A 23,162-nucleotide genomic window follows, 5' to 3' on the forward strand; every position below is an offset into this window, starting at 1 on the left:
ACATGTGCACATCTGGATCGGCAGTTGTAGTCAACCCTAAACCACCTAATTAATCAGAGACGTAGCAGAAGGAACAATTTAGACCAGGGATGTCAAATTCATTTTAGTTCAGGGGGAACATTCAGCCCAGTTTGATCTCAAGTGGACCGGACCAGTAAAATCACAGCATAACCCATAAATATGCTCAACTCCAAATATTTCCTTTGTTTTAGTGCAAAAAAGTACATTCTGAAAATATTCACATTCAAGGAAAGATCTTTTTACAAAACATTATGAACAAACTGAAATTTGTTAAGAAAAAAAAAATTAATTTCAACATTATGCCTCAATTTATCATTTACACATTAAAACTTCCAGATCACAGTGCATCAATCAAGACATATAGTGTTTCACTTTAAAAAAGACAAAAAACAAGACAAAATATTACAAAAATGAGACACAAAGTGACAAAAGCATGAAACGAAATGACAAAAAATGAGACAAACAACATGAAACAAAACAAGAAAGAGACAAAAAATTAGTCAAAAAAATTGCAAAGCGACAAAAAATGGACAAATGACACAAACGAGACCAGAAATGACAACAGCTTGAAACAAAATGACAAAAACAGTACACAAAACAATGAATAAAGAGAAATACAAAATGACAAAAATCTATCTAAATCAAAATTTTAATAATTAACTCACTTCCCTTTGAAACACCTGCTCTCTCTAAGACATACATTTATATCATTCTCTTGTTCACACATTTTTCTTTTGTGATTACCTTCAGTGGAGAATAGTTTGTTTGCTCCTGTAAACTAAGCAGGAATAGTTATACAAGTGACCTGACAAGAAATAGAAAGCAGGCTTTACTATTTTTCTTACCTAGTCGGATGGTTTTATTTGCATAGTTATGCTATTTGAGGGACTCGACATATACTTATAGGAGGGATTTAGGGGATATAGGAGGGTCCTAATGTTTTTTGAGCAACACACCATACTATGACGTTTTTACAATAAGGGTTCTACTATGGAACCAGTTTGACATGTTCAGGTGTTCTTTGTGTGAAAACTCAGAGATTTCAGGTATCAGAAGGTGGTTTTCAACTTTCTTTGTTAACTTTCTGCTTCAACTTTAAATTAAATTTCCTTCACTAAGCCAGCCCTCTGGACTTCCAGTAAGCTGTGTTCCTATTGGCTGTCCAGGTGGCTGCTTGGTGTTATCAGGAACACCTGAGCAGCTCAGTGTCTTCCTGCTTTATTTAACTGCAGACAAACATTTCCTCTGCTTCTGTTCACCACTGAACCGGGTTTGGCTCCATTGCTTGAGTTTGTTCTTTAGGCGTTGGCTTGCAGCTTCCAGCAGTAAAATCATCTTTAATGTGTTGCTTGGTGTGTTTAAGGGCTTTGTACTGGATAGTTGTCTTGGTAAAGGTGGTTCTTTAGCCACAGTTAGCACATGGTGCTAATGTGTGCAGTGATTAGTGGATTTGGTACAGCTGAGTTGTGTCTTTATCTTGGCTGTAGTGAGTCTTTAGAGGTTTTTGGTCAGACACATTCTGTATTCTTGTTTGTGAACCAGCGTTGGTTGCCCAGAAGGTAAGAGTTCCTGTCCTGATTCTCTGTTCTCAGAGGTTCTCTGGTAGGCTGCAGGAGACTTTAGTGTTTGGGTTGTGCTAGTTTGGTTTTTGTACGGTTTCATTTGGACGACTATCTTGAGGCCCCTCCATGTGGTTTAGTGAGGTTTTCTGGAACAGTTCTACAAAGCAACCTGCAGCAGAAGAGACTTTGAGAGTTTTTAGGAAGTTCTGGAGACCAGACTTTAGAGCAGCAGAAACATTTGTCAGCAGTTTGAGCAGGAGAAGGTGAGCTTCAGAGTAGAAATGAGACGGAAACCTTCTTGACCCGTGTGGTGAGGTCCTGTACCAAGAGTTTGAGCAGGTTGTGAAGAGTCAGTAGTTCTTTGGTCTGAAAGCACAAGAAGAGTCGAATCATTAAAGGAGAAAACAGGAGATATTGTTGGTTCTTCTGTCGCTCTGCAGTTTCCTTAGACTGAATATCAAGTTTATATTTTAAATGATTTACCATGTGAGCCCAAGAAGACTTCAATGAACTCCCTCCATCCCCTGGACACAACACATTTTATTACCATGTTAGATTTTTTTTAAACATGTTTTTGAGTTTTAATCATAGTTTTAGCATAGTTTTTCTCTTTGCTTGTTTAGTTTTGTCATCTGTGTGAAAGGTGCTAAACAAATAAAGTTGAATTGATAAACTGAATAATTGACTAACTCATGATTATGACAACAGAAGTATTTTCATTGTGATTTAAGAGATTGTTTAATTTTTAAGGTTGGGGTTAAAATCTTGACAAAAAAAGATTAAAGAAATAAACTACATTTAAAAAAGCAATTAAATCAAAGGAAAAAAGCATTTAATACAAGAAAACTTTTAAAAAGAAAATTAAACATTAAATACAATTAAATTATATTAAACAGACAAAATATTTAATTAGATAATTAAACCTATACAAAACATGAAATTATGAAATTAAATTTTTTTAAACAAAAATATTAAACATTAAAGATGAAATATTTTAGATAATTAAACATTAAAAAAATACAATTAAACAAGGAATAATATTAAACATTTAAAAAAATACAAAACATTTAATTAGATTACTAAGCCTTTAAAAAGACAAAACATTTAATTAAAAAATTAAATGTTTAATTAGAAAATTAAATCTTAAAGACAATAAAACTTTAAATAGGAATTAAACAGAAAATACAATGAAGCATATAAAAAGAAAATTAAACAATAAAAGCTAGTAAAACATTTAAAAAGAAAAACAAAGATTTAATCGAAAAATTAAATATTGGGAAAGAAAAGGAAATTTTTCAAACAAGCTGATAAAACATTTGAAAAAACAACAAACATTAAAAAGACAAAACATTTGGAAATCAAATCAGACATTAGAAAAGAATAAAAGGTGAGAAAATAGCAAAACAACATTTAAGAAGAATCAAACTAAAAACAAAACATTTGAAAAGACACCAGTTAAACTTTAGAAGATAAAATTAAACAGAAGAGACAATAAAACGATCAAAAAGAGCAAAAACAGATAAAAGTCTTAAAGCGTTTTTCTAGTCTGAAATGAAAACATCAAGTTGTTTCTTCAAACATTTCCTTTTTCTATGTTCTTGGTTTGACTGTGGACAGATTTACGAAGAACTCATTTCAGAAAACTGCTTTCCAGATAAAGTTTACTAGGAGTTGAGGGCATCGATCAAACTGTTACCTTCTGATCTCCACAAACTTTACTGTTCAGTGAAGAGAATCAAAGTTTGTTGAGGATTTCTAAAAAACCCACAGGTGAAGGTCTGAGAAGAACTCAGATGGATGGTCTAAATGTGAAATCAAGACTCACGGTCACAAGTTTTAAGGCTTCTGTTAACCACAAAGTTCAAACTAACAGAGAAGTACTGAGAAACTTTTAAGATTTCAGTCCTCAGACTGTCTAAAGGTTCAAACTAACAGAGAAGTACTGAGAAACTTTTAAAATTTCAGCCCTCAGACTGTCTGAAGGTTCAAACTAACAGAGAACTGCTCAAGAACTTTGAAGATTTCAGTCCTCGAACTGTTTAAAACCTCAAACTAACAGAGAAGTACTGAGAAACTTTTAAGATTTCAGTCCTCAGACTGTGGAAAGGTTCAAACTAACAGAGACCTACTCAGGAACTTCGAAGATATCAGTCCTTGGACTGTCTGAAAGTTAAATCTAACAGAAAACTACTGTGGGACTTAGAAAATTTCAGCCCTCAGACTGTCTGAAAGCTCAGGTCCTGAGGACTTGGGAGGTGTGGAGGCTTTGGAAAGTCTTGGAACTGAGGGTTCAACCCTCCAGCACAAAGGCCGAAGTCCAACCTCCTGAGAAAAACGGTCGAGTCAAGACTCGAGTTAAAAAAAAACTCGAAAATGACAAAAAATAGATGATAAATGCGCAAAAAAAACAAGATTTAGTATCTGAGCGAGTAGCTCAGGGGGATAAGAAGAGAGCCTACAGACTGGAAGGTCGCAGGTTCAAGACCCGCCACTGGCCCTTTTCTTTCTTTGTCTTTGTCAGGATTTTGACAAAATTTAAGAAGGGTCTGGTCTTGAACCAGCGACCTGCAGCTCCATAGGCAAATCCTTAACTCACTGAGCTACAGATCAGATAAAAAGAAATAAATTCGTCGTCCCTTTGTCATCGTAGTTCCTGAAGCGACCACATGGGTGGAGCCAAGGTGGAGTCAGGGCGGAGAGTAGGCGGGGAGGTGGGTGGCGGCCTCCCCCCTCTACTCCCCCACCACCCACCACACCTTCCCCTGCCCGACGAGTTCTTCGAGTTTCCACGAGTTCTTCGAGTCTCGACAGGGTTTCCCGAGTTTCTGGAGTTTCCACCAGGTCGGAGGCAGAACAAGTTGTCATGAAGAGGTGTTGAAGTCGGCCAGGATGGACTGACTTTTTACAGCGACTAGAAGGAAGACGACTAGAAGAGCAGGTCTTTAACCACCATCCATAAAATCCATGGAGTCACTCCAGAGAAATGAAGGGAGGTCAACTTTTATCAACCTCCATCCAGATGTTCAACTTGATATCTTTACTTTGACATTTTTAGCACCACAAACCTTTAGTATCACACTTTATTATCATTTATTAGGACTTTAATGGAATCCACCAGCAGATTTAGTTTTTGTTGACAAACTTTATTCTTGTCGTCGTGGGACTGCAGTATTTAAAACTGTTCCTTCTATTTGACCTCATGTGTATTAGTTTTAGTTGAGAAAGTTATTTTAATTGTCGATTAGTCTCTTAAAAACCAAATAATAAATTGGATTAGTCAAGAGGTTTAAATTTCTTACTTTGTCATATTTTAAATATGACAAAAAATACATTAAAAAATTAAGCGTCTTGAGACAATTTGACCTGTAACTGGCGTTATATAAATAAAATTGAATTAAAATTGTATGTATCTTGTAATGTTGGAGTAATTCAGCCATATATGTTGGAAAACACATTTTCTTTGTCCATTAATCTGTTGATTGTTTTCTCCAGTAATTCATTCCTTGTTTTGGTTTATAAAATGTCAAACCCAAATATATTCAGTTTACTGTCATAAAAACCAAAAAGATTTACATTCATGATGCAGGAATCAGGCAGTTTTTCACTTTTTATCTTAGTTTAGTCATAAAGATAGTTGACAATGTGTGAATTGTTGCAGCTTGTGAGCCGTAAAAGGTTTTAATCTTTGGGGTCGAGTGTCAAAAAACATTTAGAAACCAACATCAACAAAACACTCAACAAAGATTTGAACATCATTCAAGGGAAATCCAACTTTTGCATGACAATGTCTAATTAAAGGACATTTATTTCCAACGTAAATGTGTGATATTCATCCTCTGGAGCTTTCTCTTCACATCGTCTTCCACCTGGACTGGTTTGGTCAGGAGCATGTGCAACAAACATTTGAAAAACTGCACTTTAACATCAATGAATGACACTGAAGTTTAATCTCTACATAAATGAGACTGAGTCTGGATGTGCTGCTCTGTCATTAACTCCTAAGTTTAGGGAAAGTTCAAACAAAAGAGGACAGTTCAGATCAGACTTGAGAATGAGCTTATTTTGAACAAACATCTCAGACTTTCTGAGCTTCAGCACCTCTAGCAAGATATTTTAACAACAAGCAACTCAAGAGATCCAGAAGTTGGAGAGAGTTAGCTTTAGCTGAGCCAAAGAACATGTGGGACGCTAACCTAGCAAACATTTCAGACTCTTCTCTGTCAATTCTGAGAAATAATTTACTACTTAATGACAGAACAACACATCTTAACTCAGTCTCATTAAAACAGACTCTAATTCAGTGTCATCCATCCATATTAAAGTGCAGTTACCCAAAATGTTTGTTCCATGAGCTCCAACAAAACCTGTCCAGGTAGAAGGCCACTTTGACAAACAGGAAGTGGAAGATTCCAAGCAGATTTATAGAAGGGGGAACCGGACTGTACTAAGTCTGGTCGAGTATAGAGGGGTGTTTTGTGGGTTTTTAAGGCCGATAATGATTATTAGTGAGACATTTGGAGTAGATATTCATTTGCAGTAAATGAAAGTATTTAAAATCTTGGAGTTAAACTTTGAAGAACACAAACTCTAACAGAAAACTTTGTTGATACGTTTTGGTTTTGTTTACAGATGTTAAGTTAAAGGAGTTTAATTCATGACGTATAACCAATCAAATCACTCCAGAAGACAGAGCGAACACAGGTAGATAAAGGTTCAGAGCCAAAGTAGCACCATTTTTAAAGTTATTTATTACCGTAAATCAGTAAAAAATAAAATACTGATAATCAGTAAATCAGTCAGCCCACAATTACTACAATTCTACAATGTATGTCTCTTTCCTTTGACTTGTTATTTGTACAATATACGATGTATATGATGGCGTTTTTTCATACCAAAGGCTATACTATGATGTTTTCTAAGAGACATACGATGCTACTCCGTTTGTTCTGGCTCTGGGCTGCTGCACTCCTCCTCTGTTGTTTTCTGGATTGTACTCAGCTGCATGCCTTCATCCACTCGGCCTCCGTTGACTCGTCCCGCCTGCCGTCTCTTCAGCTGAAGCTGGATTGGAACAGACCAAAGTACAGTCCAATCACGATGCCAGCTGCCTCTCAAAAGGCTCCTTCATCTGGCAGGTGGCAGCACTTCTTCTGAGGGGAAGCTGAGCCGGCCCGGCAGAACTTTGGAGATGTGTTCCAGTGGTTGGTGGATGTGTGGGGAGATAGAGAGGGACCTTTGAAGTGTTCAGAAAGGAAAACAGGGAACCCATTGGTAGCTTTAGTTTAGGGTGCTACTGTGGTGTGAGTTTTTTTTTCGTATTGATTATCTTTTACTTTGTTCCTGGTTGGAATGCCCATCAATGTCAACATGAAGTTCACTTTTAGTCGTGTTTATTTATTTTTATTTTAACACCCATTTGCTTTTAACCGCCTCACATGTGTTGTTGTAAACTTACTCTTTCAAATAAATACTCATCTAACCCTCTGGAAACCAGCGTTTGGGCTGTTTTTGTGTTGCTCCTCACCTACTGACAGCTGTGGACTAAAGGCTATACTGTGACATTTTTAGAGCGACATGCTATACTATGATGTTTGTTGGGCGACACGCTATACTATAGGCTTTTTTCATTGACATATTACTATGACTTTTTTTGTTTTAGTTTTTTTTAGCAACATAAAAGAATTCGAACAGTTTTAAAAGTTACTACACTTTTACTTGTGCAATGAAATTGTTATTCTATGGCATTTTTTAGATGACATATTATACTCTGATGTTTTCCTGAATTACATACTATTTTGACAATATACTGCACTATGACATTTTTTGAACCACATATCATACATGACAATTTTAGGCAACATCCTATCATTTTGCACTTTTTGAACCACATAATAATCTATGTTTTGTTTTTTTTTCTTGCCAACATGCTGTACTATGAACTACAGGCCATACTATGTTATTCTTGAGTAAAGTATACTATACTTTGACATTTTCTGAACTACATCCTATACTATGGCGTTATACACAGAGTGCTTTGGTTACATGTTGATTTATAATCTAGATTTTTTTCTGTTTTGTTTTTTTGACAGGATTACCACAGACCTGACTGTGAACACCGTCGACACCCACCTCAGGGAAACGCTGCCTAAGATCTCAAGGCTGCTTGGTCGTGGTTTTTCTGGTCCTGCTCCAGAACGCCTTCATCAACTACGTCTTCTTTTGAAGAGGCCCTCAGATGTTGCAATCTCTGACCTTCAGGAGGAACTGCTACTTTCACTCTGTAACAAGACGGTGGTTATTTTAAAGACCCAGCTCCTGGTGGCTTTGAGTGAAAATTTAACATCCATCAAAACAGAAGTACAGACAGTTAAATATGAGCTGTCAGTCAGTATTTCAAACATCAAGTCCGACCCGGCTGCCCTAAAGCACGCTGTGGGTGAAACGGAAACTTCACTCTCCACATCACTGACAACATTGTCACACTCCAAAGCAGAGCACCTGTCTGCTGAACTTTTAAAAGTGGACTGTAAATGTGAAGAATGTGAGCAGCAGCAGACTGTGAGCAACAGAACAGATGCAATCAGAAAGAAGTCTTTTTTTTTCTTTTCTTTCTGGTTGACTTGATGCTGTCAGATGCAGATGTTAGAGCTGATTCTGATCTTTCAGGATAAAACGCTGCTTTTCCTTCACAGACTTTTCAGGAAATTATTCTCTCAGGTATTCTCTGCTATTTATATATTTATGAAATAATGAAATAATCACAGATAGTAAAAATATAAATAGCAGAGAAAATCTGAAAGAATAATTTCTCTCAGGTTTTCTCTGCTATTTATATTTTTACTTTCTGTGATTATTTCATTATTTCATTGAGGCATAAAGACTCATTTCGTTATTTTATTCCTGAAATCTTTGACGTAGCAGAACGAAACTTCCATTTTCCTTCTTGTACTTCTGATACTAGAACTAAATGAGTCTTCATCATTACTTTGGTTATATTCTGGGAGGTTATTTTTCTAATCTGCACTAAGATGTACTACAACATGTGAATCAGTCATTAAACAATGTTAACCATTAGAGAGTAGATTTACTGTTTTCTCCAGTTTAACTTCAGAGACTCAGCAGATATTCAGGACTACTGACAACACAGAACCTTAACCCTACTGTTTTAATCACATTTAGGTTTTCTAAACGTCACATTAATGTGAACCAGCGTCTCCATGGACAGTTTTATTCACTAAATGCACTACATTACAGTAACACACTTCAGCTGTTTACATGCAACAACACAAACATTGTTAGCTTAATGCTACGTTAGCTTTAATCAGGCTACAACTGAGCAGTTAGCTCGATTAGCATCGCTAACATTAAAACTAATATTTACCGGATGCTAACTTACTTCTCTGGTCAACACACACTGAAATAAACTCCCCCAACATCTGGAGTGCATGGTACACATTATATCTGACACTAAAGCTGCATATAAAGTGCATTAAAAGCGGCACCGATAGGAAAATAAACATTAACTTACCGAACTATCAGAGTCCTTTCAGTGTCTGCTGGTAGAATCAGCCGAAGGTAGAAAACTGGTTAAAACAAGCCAACGGGCAGGAAAACTGTCTGTGGAAAATGTTCTGCTGCTCCACCGATAAATAAACCAACAGTTATTATATCAGAATTAGTCCAAACGAGGAGAGCAGAATCTTTGCTGCCTCCTCCATAGGACCTGTCAATCATTCCAGACCAGACTGTCAGTCAAGTAGCCCCGCCCCCTGGCTTCGCAAAACTTTAACGCGCTATAAAAAAAAAATCAGTATTGATTTATTTTAAGATCGGCCACCTGAGTTCTCATTTTGACCATGAAAACTAACAAAAAAAAAAATAATATACAGTCTATGCACCGTACTCTGTTTGGCTCCACACTTGCTGATGACCACTTCCGGTCTCAGAAAATGAAAAAAACGGACCTTTTTCGTTTCTGTCTCTTACTGATTTTACTTTTTGTTATTCTAAATATAAAATGAAAATCAAAGCATTTTTAAAATTTCGTACATCCCTTTTTCATCATGAAAAGGAAAAACGCCTTTTATTTCAATTACAATTTTTGTATTTTAAAATGAAAATCAAATAACCACTCATTTTTTGTTTTTTCAGAGTTTCAGAATGGAATATCCAATTGCCAAAATATACACGAACCAACAATCTAGTATTTTACTTTATGATCCAAACAACTTGTCATGGTCTAGGAATTATTTTAAATTTATAAATTTACAATTTGCAGTTAATGTCTTCTCTGTAATTTTTATGCTTTACAAAGGCATCCTGCGAGCCGGATTGAATCCACTGGAGGGCTGGTTTTGGCCCACTGGCCGCATGTTTGACACCCCTGATTTAGACCAATATTGACGTGTGCCATTTACAGATAAACTAACATCATATACATTTGACACAATTGCACCACTTCAATGAGTGCACATTAAGGTAAATTTTTTTCCTAGTTGTTAAACTGTAAACCTGCAAATGGAATATGCTCATCGGAAAGCAGGAAGCATGCTCTAATTTGCGTCAATTGCACTTTGAAAGGAGAGAACATGAGGCCATAAACAGATATGTGCAAGGTACAAAGCTTGATTATAAACTGAGTAACTTAGGTCTCTTTTTAAAAATGATTTACTAATCATCCCTGCACACTTTACAGTTTATCATTTTATCATTCTTGTGAAGTGTGAACCTTTCAATGGCTTACTAAGATTTATAACCGTAGGCTCCTTCGCTGTAGAAAAAAAGATTTTTACTAACTGATGAGCAACAGTTTTGATACCAAGTCTTAGAGATAAAAAAAAATAGAAATTAAGTTGTTCTTTCTATTGTTAACATGTCCATATTGAGTTTTTTTTTTTTTTTTATGCTAGAAGACCGATGATTAAGATAAGCCATCAAAACCGTGACTGAGCATTTCCACCTTGGAAATCGATGACAGTCTCAAAAACATGTATTCAGACTTCATACATAACAAACCTAAGAAACCAATCCTGTCAACTTGTAGGGCGATATTTACTCCAGTATTACAGCTTGCCATTAAAGAAAAGAGTAGTTTTACTGAGTCTGAGCAGAACTGTAGGTGAGCTGATGTGCTCGAGCTGCAGTGAGAGAGAGAGAAACCATTTTAAGACGAGAGGGGATTATTGTGTTGGAAAAAAACTTGTAAATATGGAATCTAGATGAGTTTTTAAGCGGTTAAATCACCAAAGACAGACATTAAGGAAGCTAGAATTTTCTGCAGCAGATTTTGCTAGTACTTATGCTTCTTGTAGGTGATGCAGGAAGCCACCTTTCAGCAAAGCATTTTTACTTGCCTAGATCCATTATGTTTGGCTGATCAAACAGGTCGAACTGTGGTTGCAGCGGTCAGCGTCGACATCTGAATGTGAACCTCCACAAACTGAAGGCTCAAATATTCTTCCATGAAAGACAAAAACAAAGATGGGCAAATTGTGAAGCTGTGAGAATGAGGTGAACAGAAGATCAGCTGCTGAATTATAGGATTACATGACCTTTTTAGCAGTAAATAGTCACTTTTGTTTGAAATATGTATTTTTTTTTTAGATGGTGCGACATTTGGTTATGAAAATTTATCTGGAATGGCTAAAATTGCAAGATCTCAACTTAAACAAATGAATTGTATATCCTTGTTGCTGCACCAGCGACTCCTACTGGTCGGTGATGACTTCTCTAAGGAGCAGGGTGGAATGTAGAGATCATTAAAGCATCACGACTAGAAATACTACTGACCAACACTAGCAGTAGCAGTGAGTAGAGTTAAGCTGAAGAGATTTTACTATATTCCAGATCCCAGCGAAAACGTAAAGTATGTAATGGAAAATTACTGAACAGTATAGTCCAGAGGTGTCAAACTCATTCTAGTTCAGGTTCCACATTCATTGATTTTAATCTCAAGTGGGCCGGACCAGTAAAATCATAAGATATAAACCGATAAATAACCACAGCTCCAAATTTTTCCTTTGTTTTAGTGTAAAAAAGTATATTCAGAAAATGTTCACATATAAAGAATTATCTTTCTACAAAATATTATGAACAACCTAAAGTTCAATTTCAACAACATTCAGCCTGAGTTTATCATTTCCACATTACAACTTCCAGATCACAGAGTGTCTAGAAAGGAACACAACATTCAGTCACAGCTATCTGGAACTGAACAATACAGTATTTTACTTTAAAAAAGACAAAAAATAAGAGAAATTATTACAAAAACGACACACAAACAACAAAAACAAGAAACAAAATGACCAAAAATGAGACAAATGACACAAAACAAAACAAAAAATGACAAAAAAATGAGACAAAAAGTTGCAAACTGACAAAAAAATGGACAAATGAGAAAATAGGACAAAACTGAGACACGAAATGACAAAAACAATACACAAAACAATGATTAAAGCAAAACACAAAATGACAAAAATGACACAAAAAACACAAGCGAGACAAAAAGGAAACTCAAAACAACAAAACCGAGGAACAAAACGACAAAAACGTGACACAAATGATAAAAATCAGACAAAAAAGACAAAAAAAACAAGACAAAATATTACAACAATGAGACACAAAATAACAAAAGAACAATGAACAATCTAGTATTTTATGATCAGAGCAACTTGTCATGGTCTAGAAATTATTTTAAATTTATAGTTTTACAAATTTACAATCTGCAGTTAATGTCTTCTCTGGAATTTTTACACTTTGAGGGCCGGATTGGACCCTCTGGAGGGCCGGTTTTGGCTCGCGGGCCGCATGTTTGACAGCCCTGGTATAGTCCATCCCGCTGCAGATGTAACTGAAACAGCTTTAATCTTCTATCTACACAGCACAAGGACGTAACCATAGTTACTAGGTGCTTAGTTTCGGGGAGTGAATAGTTTTGAGGAGATAGGGTCGTTATCTAACAACCCCAACTCACAAAAGTATGTAGAAATGCACACCTCCTAGTCCTCAACCCACCCTTCACCTTTCCTTTTATCCTCCCTTCTTTCTTTAAAGGTTCTGTGCATTTCCTTATTTTTATCATTTGCCTTCTGCGGACCTCCATGGTCCATGAAGAAATGAACCATTAATCGACAAACTCTGTTGTTGAAAACAGACATTTCCAACACAGCTAAACTAAAAATATTAACAGAAAAGACACGTATGGATGTTGCAACCAGCTGCTCAACAGGAGGTTTTAGTTGTTAGACAGATCTGCTTCTAAAAAATGATTCTACAGAACCCCATCCAGTGAACTTTGTTAAAGGTTGCTAAAACCTCAGAGAATGACTTGTAGTTACACTATGAAGCAGCGGGGTTCCCCTCGGCTTCTAAACGATTTGCTAAATGTCAAGCAAAACCCTGCAGTCACACACAAGAGTACAAAGACGTGTCATGAGAGCTGCAGTGCGGTCAAAGTGTCGTGTTTGTATGTTGCCAAGACACTGTTGTCTGGCTACCGTGGTTCCCTGGTGATTTATCTTGATGGAGGACTCTCATGAGTTTCACCTGAGAGCGCATGAACAGTCACATACATGTACAGTACAAACAGTTTGCCAGACACCCCATAGGATGAAAGAAACACCTGGAGTGCACTGCGTTCTGTCTTTGGTGATCTTCTCCTTTAATTGTCAAACTAAACAGGCTGCAGGCCAGAGCAGAGTCATTTGGTCTTGTGGTTCTGATTCAGACTGGGGTAGAAATCTCTACTGTCTTCAGATGGATTTTTCTTAGACCAAGCACAGAGGCCGACATGAAGGCCAAAGCTCTGTCAGTGAAGGAGTGCACCTGGATGTCAGAGGAGTGCCACCTAGTGGAGGAGCAGCATGGAGATACCCAGAGGGACAACCTTTGTTTACCAAACATCTTCAGATCCAAAAAGGTGAAGCCGCTAATCAAGGTCCAGAGCAGCCACAATTACCAGGTTTACCACACAGCCAGAGAGCTGATGATGGAGGTGCTGGACAGAGAAGCTGTTCAGGAGCTGACTAGAAGAGCTGCTGGTGTGAAGACAGGAGGGAATCGTTCATCTCACAGCCAGAGCAGAGAGCAGAGCACGGATCTCTCTGAGGAAGAGTACACAGAGGCTTTAGCGTGGTTTTCCATCGTCCTGCGAAGTGGTCTGTCTGCAGGAGAGAACTGCAGCTTTGGCTCTGAGCTCACCCAACAGCTGGACGGATACCAGGGCATCCTGAAGAGGAACAGCATCCAGACCAGCTTCTTGTCTCTCACCAGACTGGGGGATGCAGACAAGTTGGAAGCTCTCTCTGCTTTCTGTAGCCACCTGACCAGACGTTATCAGGCCTTAAACACACCTGGCAGCAACCTGGCTGTGAAGAAATACAGACTTTCCCACCAGCATGGCCCCTGCTCTCTACATGTTGCCCTCCTGTGTGACATGAGCTCAGGGTTTGTCTGTAACATGTTTCTGTACAGTCCAGAGCAACTCCAGAGGCGCAGCAGGAGGCCTGTAGTGGAGCAGGTGGTCAAACACCTGCTGAGGCCTTTCTGCAACCACAGATGCCTGGTTCAGCTGGACAGCTCTGCCTGGATGGAAGGCAGACTCTCAGACATCTTCTCTGGATTTGGGGAGAATATTAATTTCGTTCCAGCTGCTAAAAGGCCAGAGATGAGTTCAACGTCCTCTCAGCACAAACGGACATCTGAGGACTCGACATCTCAACTATTATCCCACCTGCAGGGTTGGACCGGACCTGCTCTGCTTCCTCTGTCAGACCTGAAGGGCTCCGTCATCGATGTGTTCCTACCGGGCCTCTGGGTGACGCTACACGTGATCTGCATCAACACATTTGTGCTCCGCACTCTGCAGAGCCGGGGCTCGGGCCGGCAGGTCAACCTGACGGAGTTCACCAGGACTTTGGCCTCTCAGCTGGCCGTCGACAGCAGCGTCGCCGTGCCGGTTCTGCCACAACTAAACAGCTGCTCATACCAGGAAACCAGATTAGCAAACGCTTCCAAGCAAAGGTTAGTGTTGTTTGTTAGAGTGCTTCAGTTCAAACTAATAATAGCCTCCATGATGTTTGATGTATGAAAAAAACAAGCAGAAAAAAGGGCAAATCTGAGGCACTGATAGATTTCTATTTTTAAAAAGCACTTGATCTCTAAAAATACTCAGAAAAACAGTGGAGGGCTCTGTTGTTCTGAATTCAAGTTCTTCGGCAGCACAAAATAATTATAATGGTAGAATCAACATTGTGTGCATAGTTCCAGTGGATAGTAAGACATAGTACACTGAATATACTGTATGTAGGGTTATGGTACAGCAGTTAAATCAATGTAAAATGGGTTCATATGTTTGGATATTAATAACATTAATGCAGCAGCTAATGATTATTTCCATCAATAACTGACATGACACTTAAATCTGTCCACATTTTCACAGATCCTAAGGAGACATCTTAAAATTTCATGAGTCCAAAATGCAAATATATTTAATTTATATTAAAAAAGAAGAAAATTCAAGCAAATGTTTGACATTTTTGCTCGATAAATTATTATGTTCTACCAGAATAATACTAATCAACCTATTATTTGAACTACAGAAAACACATTTGGCATAATGCTTCAATTTTCTAAACCAGGGGTGTCAAACTCATTCTAGTTCAGGTTCCACTTTCAGCCCAGTTTGATCTTAAGTGGGCCGGACCAGGAAAATCACAGCATATTAACCCATAAATAAACACAAACCAAAATTTTCTTTTGTTTTAGTGCAAGAAAGTACATTCTAACAAATAACAAGACATCACAAATGAGACACAAAATGACAAAATGAAAAACAAAATGACAACAAACGAGATAAATGACAAAAGTCGGATAAAAAAGACAACAAAACAACAAAAACGAGACAAATTAAAGCTGCAAGCAGCGTTGGTCGGGTCCTCGCATCCGAGCGGCCCAGCTGTCCCACGCATGTCCACCAGGTGGCGCTGCAACGGAGAGTGTATATCGGCGTGTGGATGTGATTGTGGCCAGGCTCTGATCACACATGTAAAGTTTAAGGCAGATTGGTGCATGAACAGGCTAGTTATAAGCACTTCCTGTTTCATGGCGAGACATCCAAAATGGCCACGTTCCGCTGGTCGCCATTTCCGCGCCCTCAGACTTTTGCGGAGCGTTTTGATAACTTTTGATCACCCATGACTGGTGTACATTTTGACCAAATTTGAGCTCTTTCGGGGTTAAACTGTTTCAGTTTATAGATTTTTAAAAATGTCCAAAAATGACACAAAATTGTCCAAAATATGACTTATAATTCCAAATGGCCAACTTCCTGTTGGATTATGGGTAATGATACAAGATGCTTTTTTTGTGCGTCTTGATGAGTTACATATGCGTACCGAATTTCATAGCTCTAGGTGAAACGCGGTCCGGGGGCTGAATTTTCACAATATTCCAGGGGGCGCTATTGAGACATTTTGGCATGCACGCGTGCCATTCCCTAAATGTCAAATTTTTCGCCGGTCCAGGTGTGTGTGGCGATTTTCATGCGTTTTCGTGTATACTTCGGGCATCAAAAATGCGTTTTTCGTGGCAGACGTAGAAATTATAATAATAATTCCATGGGTTTCAAATAAATATTCCAAAAATGAGACACAAAATGTCAAAAGAACAATGAGCAATCTAGTATTTTACTTTATGATCAAAACAACTTGTCATGGTCTAGAAATTATTTAAAATCTATAGTTTTACAAATTTACAATTTGCAGTTAATGTCTTCTCTGTAATTTTTACACTCTGAGGGCTGGATTGGACCCTCTGAAGGGCCGCTTTTGGCCCGCGGGCCTCATGTTTGACACCCCTGCTCTAATCATCTTCCGTTCCAATACAATGTGCAACACAAACAAGCACAGGAATAAGGACAGTCTTGATTTCTATTTTGTCTTCATTCCTGCAGGACAAACACTAGCAGCAGTGCTCAGGTGATGGCAAACGACAAACACATCTCTGCAGTGAAGCTACAGACCAGGTGGAACAGGCCGGGAGTCTGTGGTTTAGACAACTCTGGGAACTCCTGCTACCTGAACGTTGTGCTGCAGTGTTTGTGCTCCACCGTGCCCCTCGTAGAGCATCTCCTTAATCAGGACACACGCAGAGATCTGGCAAAGTGAGACCACCCACCGCCTCCGTTCCCCTGACTCACTCCAGTGTTGAGTCATGTTTGCTGAGTGGTTTAACCTCTGTTTACGCAGGTCTAAATGCCGGTTCGCTGAAGTGTTTGTCCGCCTGCTGGAGGAGATGTGGCTGGGGAGAAGCTCCAGCTGTGCCCCGCTGGAGGCCCGGTCAGTTCTGTCCTCCATCCTCCCCCAGTTTAACAACTACTGCCAGCAGGACGCCCAGGAGCTGCTGCTCTTTCTCCTCAACACACTTCATGACGACCTCAAAAAGGTGCAGCAACATACACTGCTCAAAAAAAATGAAGGGTGCACTTCAATCAGCTCTTGATGAACAAAATGACATAAGAACAGCAAATGGAAACCAGAATCCTTAATACCCTATGGATTCAAAATCACACAGGGAAACACAGGCTGATCCAACCTGCATGAGGGTCAATATTCAAGACTCCAAGGCTTTCTGAGTTATTTAATATAAAGTAGTGCGTGACGACAACAACTCCAAATGTTTCCTTTGTTTTAGTGCAAAAAAGTCCTTTCTGAAAATGATCACATTTAAGGAATTATCTTTTCACAAGACATTATGAACAACCTGAAAACAAAAAAGAGCAAAAATTGGGCAAAAAAGTTACAAAGCAACCAAAAAATGGACAAATGACACAAAAACAAGACACAAAGCGACAACGATACACAAAACAACGAATAATGCAAAACACAAAATGGCAAAAGTAAGACAAAAACTCAAGTCAGACAAAAAGGAAACACAAAACGACAAAAATGTGAGACAAATGACAAAAACATGAGCTAAACAACAAAAGTCAAACAAAAAAAGACAAAACAACAAAAACAGGACAAAATATTGCAAAAACGAGATACAACCTGACAAAAAAGAGACAAAACGGCAAAAGCGAGAAACAAAATGACAAAAAATGAGACAAACCACACGAAACAAAACAAGAGACAAAAAATTAGACAAAAAAGTTACAAAGTGACAAAAAAATAAGACAAGTGAGACAAAAAAAAGGACACAAAATGACAAAAACAAGACCAAAAAATGACAAAAGTGAGACAATAAAACAACAAGAACAAGACAAAATATTACTAAAACGAGACCCAAAATGACAAAAGAACAACGTTTTACTTTCTGATCAAAACAACTTGTCATGGTCTAGGAATTATTTTACACCTGCCAAACCTTGCTGCTGCCTCTCCTTCCACCTGTTGTCACTTTCATTTGCACCAAAGAGGGTTAAACCGAGAAAGAATGGGATGTGATGATTAAATGTTCCCTTCACTTTCTGAGCAGAATATATCACATCTACTCTGTCACTTTGCTCTCACCTCTGACTCCACCTAAAGACGTAATAACTCTGGATTTTTGTGCTTACAAGGTTGCAAAGCGACAGACGTGCTCCTCCACACGTCAGCTGAGACCAGAACAGAACAGAAACTGTGCCGCTGACTTCACCATCGTCTCACATCTGTTTGAGGGCCAGCTGAGCTACAAGACCCTCTGCATGCACTGCGACCACCAGGCGCACAGCAAACAAGCCTTCACTGTCCTGTCGCTGCCGATTCCTACAGACATCATTAAATGCTCCATCCAGGTACCTTTGAACAGCTGCAGGTGCTTCCAGATCCTCTTTTAACCCTTGTGTCGTCCTGTGGGTCAAAATTGACCCGGTTTAAAGTTTGAAAATGTGGAAAAATATATATTTTCACAGTGAAACTTCTGATGTCCACATTTTCAACATTTTTGGGAAATCTTTGAACGTTTTTTTGGTGGATAAAAAAGAAATGTTAAGAATGTTTCTTTAAGAACATTCACATAAAAATCAACCAAAATCCGTCGAATTTCGCTGGATTTTGGTTGATTTTTATGTGAATGTTCTTAAAGAAAATATTAGACGTTTTACTGATATATATGGAATCACTTTAGATATTTTTAGGATTTTTTTGGAAGATTTTTACTCATTTCTTGAAAATATTGGCAAGAATTTTCTTGCCAATTTTTTTTTTTTTTTTAAATAAAACTTTTAAGGGAAATTTTAAGGAATTATTGCAATTTTCTTCCTGAAGGTTTTGCAAATTTTCAGAAATTTGGGGGATTTTTTGCAGATTTTTTGGATTTTTTTTTACAGACAAGGAAACAATATTTTTTGGTGCCCGTAAATGAAGACAATAGGAGGGTTAAAACACCATAGTTTCACATGCTGGTGGCATTGCTGTTCTGTGCTTCCTCACCCTTATTTCTGTCGTAGGATTGTCTGTCGCTGTTCTTTGAGCAGACCATCTTGACAGGCGGAGAGCAGATGTTGTGTTCGGTGTGTGGGCTGAGGAGGGAAACGGTGGTCCTCACAAGTCTGGACAAACCTCCAGAGATCCTCCTGTTGCATCTGAAACGGTGGGTAGAAACAAAACATAATCTGTTAAGGTGACACTTTGTAGTAAGTGTGCATGTTTAACTGATGAATGTTATGAATGAATCTCACCTAAATATCCACTTGGTGCAGTTGCTGGTCAGAGGATCTTCAGAAACTGATGGATTTTTGTCAAGATACAATAGAAATGTACATAAAGAAATACAAGGTTTTGAAACGATTTATGCCTTGCTGGCTTGAAAGTTTAGTTTTAGAGTTCATTCTGCCAATATGTGACTTGTGGTTGAATCTTATGATAATCAAATTAGCTGAATTTAAATTATCTGCATAAAGAAACATTGATCTGTACATATAAATGATAAATATCTGTTTTGCTTTCAAAAAGTCTGTATTGACTGTTTAGTTTTGCTCTCACAAGTAATGTTACAATCATTAGAAAACCTGACATCACTGCATTAGAATAACAGAGTTGAGTTTGATCAACTAAAACACTGATCTAAGCAGCAGCAGCAGCTCTGTGGGCAAAACCATCTTTTTTAATGAGAGTGAATGGACATGTGGAAGCAATCAGAGACTATGAATACTCACAAAAATAGCTAATTTGATGACTTTTTAATTTATGGATGCCTTAACTGTGAGTTTAAATAACTAGCAGTGCCTAAAGCTGGTATTAATACTGAGTTTGAGACCTTCACTGTAAATAATGTCTATAGAAATACATTAATCCAACAAGAGTCAAGCATACTTTATGTGCTAACATGACTTATTTGTTCTATTATGCTGCGTTCAAACGCCCCGGAGATACAGCAGAGCTAATGTTGTCTGTATTAGTCGTAAATCAATAGTATGTTTTTAAATCACACTGAACTTTATTGATTTCCTCTGCAGGTTTGGCTGTAAGGGGAAGAACCAGGTGAAACTCAGGACTAACGTTGGGTTTTCCATGAAGCTCGATCTCACACCGTTTCTATCCAGCTCAGCTCAGAATGCCTCGTATTCTTCATACCACCTGTACGCTGTTGTGGTGAGTAAACAAAGAGAAATACATTAAAAGCTCTACTTGCTAATTTGTTAAAGATGTAATTAAATGTTTTGGTTTTTTTTTTTGAAACTATATTATTGCAATATGGGCAGGAATAATAGTCTTTTAACAGTAACTGTTGACAGAGACAATTAGACTTAAGACCAACAAGCTCTGTATCCAAATTATTATTAACAGTCATTTAAATAATTCCCTAAAACCCATTTTTATAGACTGACTCTAACCTCTTAAGACTCGAGCTTTGGTGGGGCTGCATTTTAGATTTCTTCTAGTTATTGGGGAAAAGCAGAAACCAATAAATATAATAATCAGATAATACATAATATCCAATATTACATTTTATCATATTCATATTATATTTAGATTATTATTCTTGTTATTTTTATTATTATAATTATTATTTTCATTCTTATTATTATTATGAACAATACGCTTTTTGAAAAAAAATTATGTCCACATATGTAGACGCCAGGTCCTAGGAAGCTAATGCGATGTCTGTTATTCTCTTCTACCCTTTTTGAACTTATTTTGTACTATAATTATATAATTATTACTATTTTTTTATACTCTTTGTCTCTTCGATTCAACCTGTTTTCTTTCTTTTTTAAAAAAATTATTATAGCATTTTTGGTGTTATTTGTATTCCACTGGTGTTTGTCGATTTATTTTGTAAATCTTTTACTGTTGAACTCTATTTCCTTCTTCTTCCTTCCTTCTTTATAAATGTTATGATTGTTTGGAGCAAATAGCCAAAAGGTTCTGGGACAGATGGCAGTTTTTCAATAGTTTTACTACTTTTTTTCTTACTTTTCTTTTTTATTTATATTTGGCCACACTGGTTTTCCTAAGTATCTTACATTTTTTTGTCCTGTCTGTAAAGCAACTTTTTAAAAAGGTGCTATGTAAATAAACTTATCTTTATTTTCACAGAATCTTTAATGATTTGCCATTATGTCAAAATCCAACAATAAATTACTGCAGTTAAGTCATATTAATGGCTTGACAAGTAGCATACATGAAATAAACTTTTCTAAGAATGGCCTTAATTAGGTTTTGGTCACTATACAAAAAAAATCAGGGTATAACAATATTTACAGGAAATGGCAAATTGCCTGCAAAGCAAAGGAGTTTTTATCTTGTCCACAGTTTCTGCCTGCTGGTTTCTCACGCAAACGAACCCTTTCCTCCTCTAGAACCACACTGGCCACCTGAACATGGGTCACTACACGGCTCTGTGCCACAACGCTCCGGCTCAGGTCTGGCACTGTTTCGACGACTCCATTGTCAGAGAGGTACAGGACAGAGTGGTTCAGTCTCCAAACGCGTACATGCTGCTCTACAGCTGCAAACCTTTCCAAAAGCCAAAGATTCAAGGACTCTGAGCTCTCCAACAAGCGCCGCAAATCCATCCATTTCTCTTAATGAATGGAGATTTAAACTGTACATCTCCGGCGCTTGCTGTGCTGCTGGCTTCTCCAGAATTTCTAGAAATAAATTATAAGGTTGGTCCCTCACTTGTGTGTTGCTGATATAAACGTCAGGACCAACTTGCAGCACCAGGACCAACATAGCAACTAGCAATTAATACGCCAAAGCAGGGTGAGTTAGAAGAATACAACTGAAGAAATACAGCTAGTAAATATAAAATTATATAAAATAAAAACAAGCATGAAGCTGTAACAAAATCCTAACTCAGCCTGTCATTAATTTTTTTAAACCACAAGAAGGAAGCAATACTGGTTTTCACTGATTTCAAGAAGGGATTCGACTCAACTGACAGAAAAAAATGTTCCAAATTCTACTGGCATATGGAATCCTCCTCCTATTGTTGAAGCAATAAAAGGTATGTATGTCACCACTTCTGTGGTAGCCAAGACTCCTGAGAGCAACACAGATCTCTTCTCCATAGACACAAGAGTACTCCAAGAAGACCCTCTAGCTCCGTTCATCTCCATCATCTGCTTAGACTATGCTCTGAGGAATGCAATCTCGCCCTCCGATGGTCTGACCCTAAAGTGTCGTCAAAGTAGAAGGCACCCAACTTGCATTTGCATAATGACATTGCCCTCAGGGAAAACACTCAGTGAAGCAGAAGACCTTCTGCATCAAGTAGAGTGAGAAACAAAACAGATTGGACTCGAAGTTTGTGCACCTTAACCCAACATTTGAGGAGACATTGCATGCACTAGATGGGTCAGGAATCTAAAAAGTTGATCATTTCCTAGAAACAAAAACTGGTAAAGCTTGGAAAGCATTAAACTCTCTGGGTATCTCCAATTAAAACGGAAACCAGAGAGAGAGTATTCAAGGCATCAGTGGAATTCATCTGGCTTTATGGATCCGACTCCTGGTCACTCACAAAGTCACTCTCAAAACGAATTGATGGGACTTATACCAGAATGCTACGGATGGTGCAAAACATCTCCTGGAAATCGCACCTCACCAACAAGTTGCTATATCGCTCACATCCACGCTGCTCAACCATCATTAGGCAACATAGACCAGCCCTGGTGCTAGAAGACACTTTTGACAGCAATGCTGGACAGAGAGAGCTGAATGAAGAACTTTATTCATGTCACCGATTCCATCGGAGGCAATTGACCGACTGACAGCCTGTCACTGGTTTTCATTTTAGTTGTACATAAAGTTTATCCACCAACTGAAACTCCTTCACTCCAGTGCATTTGTCAAAAATATCTTGCAACACTAGTCCTTCTTAGCCGGTACTTTCGGTAGTAAATAAAGGTCTGGCTGCACTTTATTATCTCATGCTATAGATGGAAAAAAACTAGCTGGTTTGTTTGTGTTTCTAAGAACCAGTCACTGTCATTGTGGGTGGCACTTCGACTTCGATGTTCCCTCTAAATAGTGACAAGTGGAATCATTTTGGTGGAACATTTGCATGCAGGGAGACATGAACTGTCTATGAAATGGATAATTCACCTAAAAAAACCTAGCAGTTCTGCCAGATGCACAATCCAAATCCTCA

At 38.0% G+C, this 23,162-nt stretch overlaps 1 protein-coding gene and 1 long non-coding RNA gene across 3 annotated transcripts; one reads left to right on the forward strand and one right to left on the reverse strand.

Moving 5' to 3' along the window:
- Nucleotides 1-5,230: 5,230 nt before the first annotated feature.
- Nucleotides 5,231-19,234, reverse strand: LOC118471234 (uncharacterized). Its single transcript, XR_004848488.2, has 4 exons — nucleotides 18,995-19,234; nucleotides 9,112-18,412; nucleotides 7,713-7,861; nucleotides 5,231-6,816 (listed from the first exon to the last, which is right to left on the reverse strand). It is a non-coding gene; the product is annotated as an uncharacterized LOC118471234 (long non-coding RNA).
- On the forward strand, nucleotides 13,372-22,943 carry LOC111577620 (uncharacterized). 2 transcript variants are annotated; one of them, XM_055011551.1, is made up of 7 exons: nucleotides 13,372-14,603; nucleotides 16,534-16,743; nucleotides 16,829-17,059; nucleotides 18,183-18,357; nucleotides 19,012-19,154; nucleotides 20,020-20,155; nucleotides 21,367-22,943. In XM_055011551.1, the coding sequence occupies exons 1-7, from the start codon at nucleotides 13,372-13,374 to the stop codon at nucleotides 21,553-21,555; spliced, it is 2,316 nt and encodes a 771-aa protein (XP_054867526.1). In that variant the 3' UTR covers nucleotides 21,556-22,943. The 2 variants fall into 2 exon arrangements, with proteins under 2 accessions (XP_054867526.1, XP_035810421.2); XM_035954528.2 differs by having other exon boundaries at nucleotides 16,829-17,024; nucleotides 18,142-18,357.
- Nucleotides 22,944-23,162: the final 219 nt, after the last annotated feature.

The sequence above is a fragment of the Amphiprion ocellaris genome, chromosome 1, assembly GCF_022539595.1.
Source record: "Amphiprion ocellaris isolate individual 3 ecotype Okinawa chromosome 1, ASM2253959v1, whole genome shotgun sequence".
In the NCBI taxonomy this organism is placed as follows: Eukaryota; Metazoa; Chordata; class Actinopteri; family Pomacentridae; genus Amphiprion; species Amphiprion ocellaris.

Bases quoted from the DNA above. Each gene is read 5' to 3' on its own strand.
- LOC111577620 (XM_035954528.2), top strand. From the start codon at position 13,372: ATGAAGGCCAAAGCTCTGTCAGTGAAGGAGTGCACCTGGATGTCAGAG. The intron at 14,604-16,533 runs GTTAGTGTTGTT...TCATTCCTGCAG, and splicing joins GCAAACGCTTCCAAGCAAAG to GACAAACACTAGCAGCAGTG. The intron at 20,156-21,366 runs GTGAGTAAACAA...TTCCTCCTCTAG, and splicing joins ACCACCTGTACGCTGTTGTG to AACCACACTGGCCACCTGAA.